Source organism: Rousettus aegyptiacus, unplaced genomic scaffold (assembly GCF_014176215.1).
Source record: "Rousettus aegyptiacus isolate mRouAeg1 unplaced genomic scaffold, mRouAeg1.p scaffold_m13_p_14, whole genome shotgun sequence".
Taxonomy (NCBI): domain Eukaryota; kingdom Metazoa; phylum Chordata; class Mammalia; order Chiroptera; family Pteropodidae; genus Rousettus; species Rousettus aegyptiacus.
In genome coordinates this window covers 45,991,776-46,004,686 of record NW_023416289.1, presented here as the reverse complement: position 1 = coordinate 46,004,686, position 12,911 = coordinate 45,991,776, and the positions used below count along the sequence as shown (strand labels likewise).

The 12,911-nt window shown below is 55.9% G+C and overlaps 1 protein-coding gene across 5 annotated transcripts; it reads right to left on the bottom strand.

Moving 5' to 3' along the window:
* Nucleotides 1-1,233: 1,233 nt before the first annotated feature.
* PRMT1 (protein arginine methyltransferase 1) lies at nt 1,234-10,534 on the bottom strand. Of its 5 annotated transcripts, none has more exons than XM_036231827.1 (11): nt 10,379-10,463; nt 8,130-8,183; nt 7,483-7,584; nt 6,557-6,712; nt 6,350-6,413; nt 4,953-5,092; nt 4,128-4,215; nt 3,926-4,041; nt 2,957-3,107; nt 2,610-2,731; nt 1,234-1,455 (listed from the first exon to the last, which is right to left on the bottom strand). In XM_036231827.1, exons 1-11 carry the CDS (start codon nt 10,412-10,414, stop codon nt 1,372-1,374), a joined length of 1,113 nt encoding a protein of 370 aa, XP_036087720.1. In that variant the 5' UTR covers nt 10,415-10,463; the 3' UTR covers nt 1,234-1,371. The 5 variants fall into 5 exon arrangements, with proteins under 5 accessions (XP_036087720.1, XP_015977961.1, XP_015977962.1 ...); XM_016122475.2 differs by having other exon boundaries at nt 4,953-5,095; nt 10,379-10,460; XM_016122476.2 differs by lacking the exon at nt 8,130-8,183 and having other exon boundaries at nt 4,953-5,095; nt 10,379-10,534.
* Nucleotides 10,535-12,911: the final 2,377 nt, after the last annotated feature.

The following is a 12,911-nucleotide window of genomic DNA, read 5'->3' as shown; positions in this document are numbered from 1 at the left end:
CTCGAGCCTGAGGCCACACCACGCCAGGACAGGATCAGACCCCAGACAGGTTCCCACATGGGGCACTTCACCCACGGAGACCTCATGCATGTGCTGATCACACTAGGATGGTTATAAGCCTCGGGGAGGTGTGACCCATTTAGGGCAAAGGGAGGTGGGGGGTGGGCAGCTGACAAGTAGTGGCTCAGCAGCGGGATTCCAAAAAAGGGCTGGGGGGGAGGTACTCTAGGCTCCTGTATAGTGACAACCTCACCAGTCACCCCAGTCAGGGACTAGCACAGCAAGCAGAGAGACTCCTCTCAAGGCCAGGGGACTTTCAGAGAGGAACTGGGCAATGTGGGGCACGTGCAGACAAAGCCACCGGGGGATGGGATACCGGGCAATCTGAGAGTTGGGGCCCCATCCTGGAGAAGCAGGTGCAGTCAAATGTGAGGTGCCGGCAAGCCTAGGGCTCCGGCTGCAGTGCAGCAGGTGTAGCAAGGGCTATGGAGAGACACAGATGATGTGGTCAGTGACCCAGGTCGTGTGGACAGTCTTGGGGAACCAGGGGCCCTGCAGACGAGGCTGTGGCCAAGAGCAGGTGTGTGCAGACGCCTGGCTTGCAGCAGAGGTTGGCCAGCCTCCAAAGAACTGTGAAGGTTAGTCTGTCTCTGTGACTAGGAAGGTCCTGCTGCCGAGATGGGATCCCCCATTGATCCGTAGTCCCAACTCCAAGCCAGGCTGGGGGAGGAAGTGGGTGCACGTCCTCATAAGGACTTCTTCCACCCAGTGCAAACCCACGACTCAGTTTCCCCAGCTGCAGGGGGCAGGGCGGTAGTCACTGCCAGTCAACCCTGGCCTGGCCTTGGAGGGTCTGGGACAGGAAAACAGAGAGGAACCACGTCTGTGTTGGGATGGGCAGTCTTCCAGGAAACAAGGGCCAAGCTCTGCTGGGAACCTACCCCCACCCCTCCCCAAGCCTGACAGGCAGCTGGAGCAGAACCATGTCATGTGGATAACAGACAGGGGGCTGAGGGGATAGACCCTGAGAGATGACTGGGAAGAGACTGGGAAGAGGGCTAAGACGAGAGTTGACAACAGAGGCCTACGGCCATCGGCAGGCCAGCACCTGTGTGTGGAACCCTACCCACTTTCCCCCAGGAAGCTGAGCCATCCCAGCTAAGGATTTATTGGCGTAAATGCAACCATATAAAAACATAAGTTATGAAAAACACAGTCACGATGTGCCCTTCCCCTCCCACCCCCCTTCCCAGACCCAGGCCCCTAAAACTCCCTTCTGAGGGAGAAAGGGGGAGCCCTGAAACCACCTAAGAACGCCACAGCCTGTGGGCCCGTGCAGGCCCGACTGGGGTGGGAGGACGCCGCGCCAGCTCAGCGCATCCGGTAGTCGGTGGAGCAGGACAGCTCGCACAGCTGGCCCTTGAAGTCTAGGTCAATGGTGAAGTCCAGGTCGCGCTGTGGGGAGAGGGCGGACATGAGGGGGGACCAGTGACAGGACAGGCAGAGACCCAGAACTGTCCGAGTCAGGAGGAGGCAGAGGGCTGCAGCATGCCCGTGAGGACTTCGGACACCATTCTCCCCCCACCCCCCAGCTGTCTACACACCCTCCTGAGACCCAGTGGGTCCTGGTTTTAGCCCACGTCCAGGCTGGACACCCCACACTTGTAGTCTCAACCCCCACATCTGCCCTGAACCCTGACTCCCAGTGAAAGCTCACGTGACACTTGCAAACCCAGCCGGTCCCTGAGGACAGACCTCAGCTGCCCCGCCTTTGGCCTCATGACATTTCCCCACCTGGGACCATTCCCATCAGAAGTTACTTCTTCCTTCTTTTATAAGTAGCTAGCCCCTTTCTCAAACACACTTCCTCCTCGATGGTCCCTCCCACTGTCCCTTCCTCCCCTCCCAAGCACACCAGGGCTCCCTGCAGAGGCTCCGGGAAGTCACCGAGGACCTGTCCTTGAAATTCACTACAAGCTCCTGCCTCCCTCCATGGGGGTTTCTCAACCTCCACAACACTGACATTTGGGGTGCACCCCTCTTCATTAGGGGTCATTCTTTACTGTCTTATGTACCCCCATTCTCTATCCGCTAGATGCCGGTAGCACCCCATATCTCTAGTTGTTAACAACCAAAATGTCTGCAGTGGCTAATGTCCTCTAGTGGACAGTCAGCTTATCCCTGGTTGAGAATCACTGCTTTACTGGGCTCTTATCTCCTTAACTTAAAAAGTAGGTACAACCTCAGGGCCCCATCTTCATCCAGGCTACCTGAGCACCATCAGCCTCATTAGCACTGGCCCGATATGTCTGGCTCAGACTACTCCCCTCGACTGGGGACCCCAGACCGTCGCCCTGCCACTGGCTGCACTGGGGGCAACTCTGTCCGGCCAGGAGGCCAGGAAGCCGGGGGGCTCCGCCTCTGGCCCCACGCCAGGGTGTCTCGTGCTTAGAACAGGAGCACCAGGAGGGCAGGGGTTCAGCCTCACCGTGGCTGGGTCCCCAGAACCCCACTTCCGGCCGATGCTCAATGAAACTTCTGCATACAGACCCTGAGAGCCACTGACAGGTGCAGGTGCCCCCACCCCACCCGCGCCGCCCGCGCCTCACGTTGTTCTTGGCATTGGGCCGCATGCCAATGGTTCCGAAGATCTCCTCGCCCGTCTTCACCGTCAGGTAGTCCTCCATGTAGAACACGGTCTGCTTCCAGTGCGTGTACGGGGACTCGGGGCCTGGGGTGAAGGCGGCTCAGCAGGGCAGTGGTCAGACCCCGGCCACCTAGCTTGGCCCGCCCTCCCTCCGCGTGGCGCCCTGATGATGGCTTACTGCGGACGGTCAACCTGCCCGTGAATTCCTCCACCCCCATCTAGCCCGAGAGGACCTGTCTAGGTTTCATGGGTGGGAAACTGGGTCCTCACTGTCCCCATGCGCCCCCTGGGACCCGCCCCTGAGCTCACTGGTGGAGAAGCCCGTCCTCTTGTGGCAGCGGGTGAACTCGATGTTGAAGTAGGCCACCAGTGCGTGCACGTAGTCGTTGCGCTTCACTTGCAGGCAGAAGGGGGAGGTGAAGGTCAGGTCCTCCACCTTCACGGTGTAGATGTCCACCTCCTGCAGCACAGGCCCTGTGAGCCCACTCAGCAACATCCAGCCCAGTATTCCGCCCCAAAGCCCGGGGGCAGATTGCATTCCCCATTCCGTCTCCCCCACGTGCATACTGCAAACCCACAGCGTACTCCTAGAACTACTACCCAGGGAGCCGCCAGTCCCCCTCCCCATGGACACACCCTTCCCCAGGCCTCCATCCCTCCCCACTCTGGTCTCTGGTCTCCGGGCTTCCGCCCTCCCCCCACCCCCCCTTCCTTGACACACAACCAAGGTGAAAATTCTAAAACGGCAGTAGTCAGATCCTGTCTTACCCCTGCTTAAAACCCTGACAGCTCCCCGAAGCATTCAGGACAAAAGCAAGGTTCTGACGCAGTCTGTGGAGGCTGGCCTGATCCTCCCCAAACTTCCTCCACTGGCTTTTGCCCACCTCATGCATCCCAGCAAGATGTCACATATGGGACATGGGGGCGGAGGGCTTGCTCAGTAAATGCCAGTCATGGTATCCTTTGCGGGCGATAAACTCACTCCTGGCCTCGCATTTGGTGTGTCCAGGAGAGTGATCCCTGCCTGGGGGTCTCAGCTGCCTCCAGTGTGCCCTCTGGGATGGTGTGACCTCCCCCAGTGGGTTCTGTCCTGAAACCCAGAGCTTTTTAACGGGTGAAGTGGCTTCTCTGGGCCCCCAGCATTACCTCTGGTCGACAGGTTGCGCTCCCAGGACCTCAGGCCAGCACTCTGGCGCCGATGTCTTACACGAGGGGCCCAGTTGACCCTTCACTGGTTCAAACCCTGGGGGCCACACCTGGCTGCACACGGCCCCTCACCTTTATGAGGCAGGCGTTGGTGACCAGCTGCTTGGGGTCCACCACGTCCACCAGGGGCTCCTTGATGGCCACATCTTTGATGCAGGACATGTCAAAGCCATACACGTTCTCCCACCCTGAGGAGGGACAGAGAGGCGGGTGAGTACAGGCTGGCCCTGGGCGGAGCCCACCAAGCCCTGCCCCTGCCCACACGCCCGCTCACAGTGGATCTTGTAGTCTTTGTACTGCCGGTCCTCGATGGCAGTCACGTACAGCGTGGCTCGGTCTGGGAAAATGAGGCCATCGGGCGCCTACGGAGGGGTAAGGCAAAGGCATGGAGGGTAGGAGGACTTGGCGATGCTGCCTCGAAACTTACCTGTTAGGTCTCTTTATCCACCCCCTTTGCCCCACCTGGGCTCCTGCACTGGGCTCCCCATTGGTTCCCCAGGCTCTACTATGATCTCCACAGCTATCCCCATATGGCTGCCTGTCCTACGAGGTAAAGTCTCACAAAGGTCCACGAGGCCCACGAGACCTGCACAGGCCCCTCCAGGCCTCGCCTCCAACTTCCCCTCCAAGACCCCCATTCCGCTGAAGCTCCCCCGCTGCCTAGCACACAGCGGGCACATGCGCCCCAGGGGCTCGGCCGTGGCCGAAACCCTCTGCCCGACACGCTCTTCCCCTTGGATCCCACGCGATGCTTCCCATCCCCCATTCGGTTCTGTCGCCTCCCCTGGGAGCTCTACTCTGCTCTGAGAACCTGGGACCATGGCACCCCAGGTCCCTCCCTACCCGTCAGCCCTGCTGCGCTTTCCTTCCAGCTGTAACGCCCTCCCGACGCTGCGCTGTCTCCCCCGTCGTCATCCAACTCCTGGAGCCTGCTGCCCCCCACCGTGACTGGGCCTTCCAGTACCTGTGCAGCTAACACTGTACCAAGTCCCCCATGTGGGAATACCTAGCACGGCTTTTGTTTTCTGCCCAGACCCACACTGATAAGTACTCGACAAATGGCTGAAAGACCCCAGCCCATCTCCCCACCAGGGCCTACCAGCCACTTGTCTCGGGCATAGAGAACGGTGTTGAGCATCGACTCGTAGAAGAGGCAGTAGCCCATCCACTCGCTGATGATGATGTCCACCTTCTCAACCGGAAGCTCCACCTCCTCCACCTTCCCCTTGATGATGGTCACTACTGTGGGGGCAGACAGGGGCGCATGCCACCAGCTCTGAAGACACCCAAACACCCACCTTCCCTAGGGCTCCAGGGCCTGGGGACCCCACAGGGGCAGCCCCTGTCCTCTAATGAAGGGCTGAATGCTACATTTGGGCAGCTTCGAAAAACTCTGAGTGCTGAAGCCACACCCTGTTCAGTCAGGTTTAAAATTCATTCATCACTCAAACAGCAGCAGAAATTTGATGTGGATTAGGTATCAGGTGACATTCTGATGTTGCCACTAACAGGATGGTCATGTTTTTAAAATAGTTTTATCAGACACATACACAGCAGAATTTACAGGAGACCTGATGTCGCAGTTGGAATTTGCTTCCAACGGACATACTTAAAGCTGAGTAATGAGTACTTGAGGGGTTCATCATACTAGTCTTTAAAAAAAAACCCAATTACTTCAGTTCCTAAATGCCAGAGCCCCGCATCCGGGAAAGCTACTGTCTTCCCACATTTTCTGCCCCTCAAAATTTGAGGGGGGAACTCAAAGGCAATTTGGGAACATCAACTCAACCCAACAACACATCTAACCCACACAGTCCTGCTCTTATAAATTGACCTCACAAATATACTAGTCCACATATGAAATGGCATCATGTGCTGAGGGGTGAAAACCTCAGAAGCAGCTCAGTGCCTGCTACCGGCGGCCCGGGTAAGAAAGCTGGGGTGTTTACATGTGGCGAGTCCTCAGAGAGAACAAGATCCTCTCAGTGTCCTGCAACACGTGCAACTACCCAAAAAGCAGATGGAAAATGCAAAGGAGAAAAACTTATACAAGATGCTAGCTGTGTAAAAATGATGCGTGTGAACATAAACACATCTGCGCGCGTGCGTGCTTGTAGCTGCAAACTTCTCAGGGAGTGTTGGTCGAAATCAAGAGAAAGATGGCTGAGGGAGATGGCAGACTTCTCATTGTGGGCCCTCAGGGGTCACCATGACGCTATTACTCACTGAGAGATCTAAAGACTGTTTCTCGCCCTGACGGTTAAGACTGAGGTGCTATGCTTGCAATCTGGACACTCAAATTCCAAGGGGGCGGAACACGCCCATGAGGCCGTGGGCACCGAGGTCGGACTCCCTGGCTGTCGCTGTCGTCGGCCGCGGAGCCCACAGAGTAGGAATGGATGAGCTGCGTTTGGCGGCCCCATCCCTTGCCCAGGGCCCCGGCAAAGCTGCGACCACCCACTAAATCCCCACACCCCGTCCTCCTCCTGGGCTCACCGTGGTCTAACTTGTTGGCTTTGACGATCTTCACCGCATAGTCAGAGATACTGGAACACTCGATCTGGGGGCCCAGGAAGAAGGAAGGCTGAGACCCCCCAGTACCACCCTCAGCTCCCACTACCCTCCATCCAGTCTCTGAGCCCCAAAGGGGCCCTCCTGGTCCCAAGGCCCAGGCGCACCTGGCTGCCCACCCAGGACACTCACCCCGATGACCTTCCGGGCCCCAGCCTTGGCGGCAAACATGCAGAGGATCCCCGTGCCCGAGCCCACGTCCAGCACCACCTTGTCCTTGAAGAGGTGCCGATTGTGAAACATGGAGTTGCGATATGTGAGCGTGCGCACCTCATCTTTCAGCATCTCCTGGGGGAAGGGAGGGTGCAGAGGTACCGTGAGGGCGGCCTGCACGCCTAGCAGGAAAACAGGGTGCACTGGCCTCTGACATGCTGACATTTTGGAGGGTGAGTGCTCAGCCTCCCCCCTCCCGCTTGCTTAATCCCCTTAGAACAAGTTATCCCCCTTCCATGCACCTCAGTTTCCGTTTGTAAAATCAAACATGAATGGACTAAACTCCCATCTTCACCAGATTCTACCATTGCCTCCTAAGCCCCAGTGAGCCTTGGCTTTAAAAAGTCCTCAGTGACTTAATGCCACTGACCCATACACTTAAAAATCGTTAGTTTTGTTATGCAAAATCGTAAATTTAAGAAAAAAGAGGCCTCAGCTGAAAAAAAAAAAAAAAAGAAAATCCTCATAACCCCATCTCCGCCTCCAGTCCGTAGAGTTAAGAAATTACCCGCACCCCAGGCACAAGCAACTGGGAGACGATCCCACCGCCGGCCACTAGAGGGCGGCAGAGACCGGCGGGCCCTGATCTCCAGCTGCAGTCTCAGTCACGCATGCGCGCTACCACCCTTGCCTCCCAAGAACTTCCCGTAGAGCACCGGGCTATAACCTCAGTCTCCAAGGCAACGGCTGGCCGAGGCGACCACCAGGGTGAGAGCCTCGCATGCGCAGAGAAGCGGCCCGCTGCCAGGGAAGGCAGTGCGCACGCGTGGGAAATTAAGTTGCAGCCCTCCCAAACACGAACCCCTCAAGATTCAGCAGCAGCCGTAGGAGCTGTCTACACTCACCTCGTGGATCCCGAAGTGAGCGTAGGAGTCAAAGTAGTAATCTTTGGACGTCATGTCCTCAGCGTTGGGCTTCTCGCTGCTTTCTGCCTGGCCACAGGAGACCTGGGAGGGAGCGGATGGGAGCATGGGTCAAATCTGGGGGCTCCCCAGGGCCTCTTAAGCCTCCAAGTCCCTACTTCTCCCTGGAGTAACCCCCCAAAATCGTACCATGGCAACCTTACAGCCCCCACCTGCCATCTTGCCTCCCCCAGAGCCCCAAAACCTAAAATCCCATTTTCCTTTTACAGGACCCCCCCAGAGCACCATCCAGGGGAGTACCCCGATACCTCAGCCACGCCTACCATCTCTCCAGTCTCTCTGCCCCCGTCTCTAGCTCAGCCCACAGCTGGGGAAGGGAGGGGAAGACAGAACTGGGGCAGACACAAGGAAGGGCAGAGGGGGGCTGGAAATGGAGTTAAGGAAGCAGCCATAATATTGGGGGAGGCCAGATGGGGGCCACAAACCTGGAGGGAGTTTGTACTAAGTGTTTCAGGGGCACGGAGTAAACTGGTTTGAAGCAAGAGGGATCAAGGTTAGATCACTAGAAAGGGCCTGACATGTGGCAAGATAGTTTAATGTGGGGAAGTGTCTCACAAAAGGATATTTACTTCTTCAAGAGGCGGCTGGAGGCTCATCCCATTAGCCAAGGTGGCTACAAAATTCTAGGAGAGAGTAACAGGGAGAAAGGATTAGCTACTGGGAGTGGCTAGGGGCAGGCCAGGCCAGGGGATCCTGGCCCTCGGGGAAAGGGAGATGTTTCCTACAATTTTCCTTTTCCTTGGTGGAGAGTGATGGCAGAGGGAGCAAGTGATGAGGCAGGGTTGTTGCCAAAAGGGATGGGACAAGTGGGGAGAGAAGAGAGGGGGTTCTGTCTCAGCTGTGGCTGGAGAGATGGCGGACCGCTCCCATGTTGCCCCTTTCTGGCCAGACACCTGATATACACCTCCCCCATCAAGCCCAGAGAGACTGGCACCCGCTGGGCACACAGGCACTGCCAGCTGTCGCTCCCCCTCATCATCTAATCCCCCCAGATTAGGTGACGCTTCCTGACACACACCCCCATGCTGGGGTGCCAGGAGTAGCTGGAGGAGGGGGGCTGGCAGGGTGTGCCCACTGGGCATCTGCCACTTCTGCAGACTGGTCTCTCGTCTGAGAGGATTCCAGAAAGGAGGTGTGGCACACAAGCACCCCACCAGAGCTGGCACCCTGACCCTGAGCTCCGGCCTTAGGCTCAGGAAGCGCCAAATAAGACCAGCTGGAGACAATCTCCTTGCTCATTACATTCTTCCAGAGACAGAGTCCCTGGGAAGAGGCCAGGCTCTGGGCCCTCGAGCCCCTCTCCCTCCATTCAGACACCCATCTCATGCGGAAGGCCCCCGGGTGTGAGGCCAGGTTTTGAGGCAACCTCTGGGAAAGATACCTCCTCTACACACACAGGGCCTGGTCTAGGAGAGAGCCCAGGGGGATGGGAGTCATTGGAGTGACCCTGGGGAGCTGACCTCCATGCCGGAGAATGCCACAAGGGAAGGGGTAGGAGTACCCAGGACCCGTCACATTAAATCTCTTCCCAGATGTGGCCACCCTCCAGGCTCAAAGTGTGAAGTCAGGGACATGACCCATGGGGCTGCAAGCCCCACTGCATTCTCCCAAGCCAGTAAGAATGCCTACAAAGAAGGGCGAGGGGATTTCCCACGGGGGCCCATTTCTCAATACCACCGACACTACCGCCAGACAAACCCCAACGGGCTTAAAACACAGCAGCCTCAACCTAGCACACATGGCTGCACAAGAACCACATTCTCGGGAAACCGTTTCAGGGGTAAAGGTTCAGGACCCTCAAACGGGGCTGCAGGAAGGGGGAGGTCATCTCCCACCTTCACAAATGCCTGGATGAAAGGTTCCATCACATCTCCTTCCCAGCGAAAGGACTCTTCACTCCCCACCCCTCAGCCGGGGTCGGGGGGGGGGGGGGTGGGGGGGTGTCCAACGGGACGATGGGCTTTGAGACACGCCCCATGAAAAAGATGTCCCGCCTACACACCCAGAAATGGCCACAAGGGGGTGCGCGGCGCCTCACCGAGAAGAATCTCCTTCAAGCTAGAGGCCCCACTACCACCCAGAGGGAGGTCACAGGGGCATACCCCAAACCCCCAGTTCCCAAAGCCCAGGGCGGGGGAGAATCTAAGAACAGAAACAGTAGAAGGCGGGGGAGTGGGGAGGGATGAGGGCCGACGGGAACCAATTATTCATCTTCCTCCAATCCCAACCCAAAAGTGCATGAAACCTGGACCGATGCCTAAGCAGATGCCCCTGTCCACAGAAGGAGCTTTTATTAGGGCCGAGATGCACCGCCCCACGCAACACACTCTTTTTCGCGGAGGTTCCCAAATAAATCCCACCCGGAGGTGTATGTCGCCATCCCCCAGGAGTAGGCTGGGGGCCTCCGAAGGAGGGTCGGAGTCTCCTCCCCGCCTCCCCCCACGGCGCGCCCCTCCCCCGGTCGGGGGCGGGGCCTTTGTCCCGCACGTGGAGCCCGCGGGGCCACCGGGCACGGCACACCCCCTCCCCACCCACCGCTCCCCGGCCACGTGGGGGCAAGGCCGGAAGCGCCCCCATCCCTCCCCCACGTGGGAGGGGGCACGAGCTCATCGGCTTGGCGGAATACCGCAAGCCCCCCGAAGGCAGAGAATCCGCACATCAAACGGTATCCCCGGATCTGGAGCATGCGGCCTCCCCTCGGTATGGCCGGCGGTCCTTAGCCCCAATCCGGCGACTCGGAGCCCCTTCCCCACGACGGAGCCATAAAACCCCGACCTTCAAACTGGCCCCCTCCCCCAGCGGCGTTCTAGACGCTCACCTCCATGATGCAGTTCGCGGCCTCGGCTGCCGCCATCTTCACCCGCACCTACTCCTCCAGCCGCCGAGACCCCCCCTTCTCCGCACTCCCCCGGGACCGCCTTATACCGGAGGGTCCATGGCCCGCCCACCGCGACCCTACCAGGAGATCTCATTGGCAATGGAGACGGCCCGTCTGGGAATACCGTTTAGCAATTGGGCCAATTGAACGCCCATCAAAGTCCAGGGATCCGCCCAGTCTAGCGTGCGGAGCCCCGCCCCCTTAAGTCGACAGGGATGGGAAAGACTGCCCGTCCATCGCAAGGACGGTGATTGATGATTGGGCAGTCAACCAGAGTTCCCGCCCCTTCCCCCCAGCACCTCCTCAAAGCTTCCCGGCAGTCCCCGCGCCAGCGGACATTTTGAAATAGACCTGTCCATCACCAAAACGACCCGCCCCTTAACAGCCGCTACTGGTTTAGCTAGTATGTGACGTCACGAAGCCTTTGGCCAGCCTTCTCCAAGTTGTTGGTCTCAAGAACGCGGCGATTGGCCCACGAGAAGGGCGGAAGCAGGCCTCTAGGCGCCAGCGATTGGCAAAAAATAGCTGTAACTCATTGTCCTGTCGGGTGGATTCTCCCTGCCCGAGGGTCGTCCAGGTGGAACAAGGGGGGATTCTTCTCCTTGACCTAAAGTAAAAACTGAAGCAACGACAGGCCCAAAGAGAGGGAGGGCTTGCCCAGGGTCCCCGAACGAAGTCGGGAAGAGGACTCAGGCGTCAAGGAGTTTAATCTCTAGCCCTCTACTTAACTGTTCCAAGATTTCTAAACCCGGAGACCCCACTCAAACCACTTGGCCTTTGCCAAGTCCAGCCCACCCACCTCCAGAAACACCCACCTCCCTTTGTCTGCTAATTCCTGGACGTCAGCACGGGCACTGCTTAGACACCACCTCGTCCATGGAGCTTTCCTCGACCTGCAGAAAAAGCTACCAATTGAATGAAGATGAATGCATCTTGTAGAATTTACCCATCACCGTCAGAAAGTTCCTTCATGACCCGGTCCAATCAACACCTCTTCCACCCAAACCCTGAAGCAATCACTTTCTGTTTTCTGTCACTATCGTGTAGCTTTCCCCTTGCTAGTTTTCTATGAATGGAATTATACAGCATGTGCTGCCATGTCTTCTTCCACTCAGCACAATGCTTGAAATTCTTCCAAGTTGTTGCATATAACGGTTTACAATTCTTTTTATTGCTGATGGGTATTCCATTGTATAGATGTATCAGTTTATCCATTTTCCTGTTGATAGACATGTTTCCAGAATGAGGCTATTACGAATAACGTGGCTATGAACTTGGACGGACAAGTCTTTCTGCCCACAGATACTTTCTCTTAGGTAAACCTGGGAGCCCATGTCTGGGTCATATGCTAGATGTATGTTTTGCTTTATAAGAAACTGCCAGAAAGTTTTCCAGTGTGTCCTACCACTTTGCATTCCCATCGATGATGCATGAACAGTTCCAGTTGCTCCACATCCTGGCCATCACTTGGTAAGATGACTTCGGTTTCACCAGTTTGGTAAGTATGAAAAGTTATGTTGTGTTTGTCGTTTGCCTTGCTCTGACCACTAATGTTGACCGTCTTTTCATGTGCTTATTGGCCATTTGTATATCTTCTCTTATCAGGTGTCTGTTCAAGTCTTTTGCCTATTTTTACAAACGATGTTTTCTTATTCACAAACTCTCAAGTGTTCTTCATACATTCTGGATATAGGTCTCTGTCAGTTATAGCTACCTTGAATATTTTCTCCCAATCCGTGATCTATCTTTTCATTTTCTTAATGTTGTATTTTTAAGAGCAGAAATTTAAAAATTGGATAAAGTCCGATTAAACATAAGAGCCCATATCTTGACCCCTACACTGTATGTTGTATGGGTTTTAAAGAAGATTTTTGTTTTGTTTTCATTTTTGCTATTTTCCCAAATGTTTCAGCAAGGATTTTTATTCATTTTTTTTTTTATGTCCAAGAGCTATATTTTGACCTGATCAATTCAATTATTTTTGCCCCGTGCTGCTACTAAGAACGAAGACTATTTTGAAAAAATGTAACAAACTATTTCTGCAACACTAAGGAATGACCTAATGTCACTGAAAAGGAGATGCCACTGGGCTGGGGATACATGGGTATGGAGTTCAGGGGAGAAGTCTGAGCTGGAGTCAGAAGTGGGGGAGTTGTCAACATCAAATTCTGCATTTCCCAAGTGGCAGACACTCACCATATAGGGCAACTGAGTCATGGACCGTGACAAGTCTGAACTGAGATGTGCTGTGAGCGTAAAACCTACGCTGGATTTTGAATACTTCACGTAGAAAGAATTAGCAACATCTCATTAATATTTTTAATATTGAACACATCTTGTCTACGGCCATGCCACCCTACACCAGCCCGATCCTGTCTGATCTCGGAAGCTAGGCAGGGTCAGGCCTGATTAGTAGGGAGACCACCCAGGAAGACCAGGTGCTGTAGGCATTAAAAAAAAAAAAAAAAAAAAA

What these genes read in the sequence shown, in the direction of transcription:
- PRMT1 (XM_016122475.2), bottom strand. Translation starts at nt 10,414, where the DNA reads ATGGCGGCAGCCGAGGCCGCGAACTGCATCATGGAG. An exon ending in CCGCGAACTGCATCATGGAG is followed by an intron (nt 8,184 to 10,378) that starts GTGAGCGTCTAG and finishes ACTCTCTCCTAG; the next exon opens with AATTTTGTAGCCACCTTGGC. An exon ending in CAAAGACTACAAGATCCACT is followed by an intron (nt 4,042 to 4,127) that starts GTGAGCGGGCGT and finishes GTCCCTCCTCAG; the next exon opens with GGTGGGAGAACGTGTATGGC.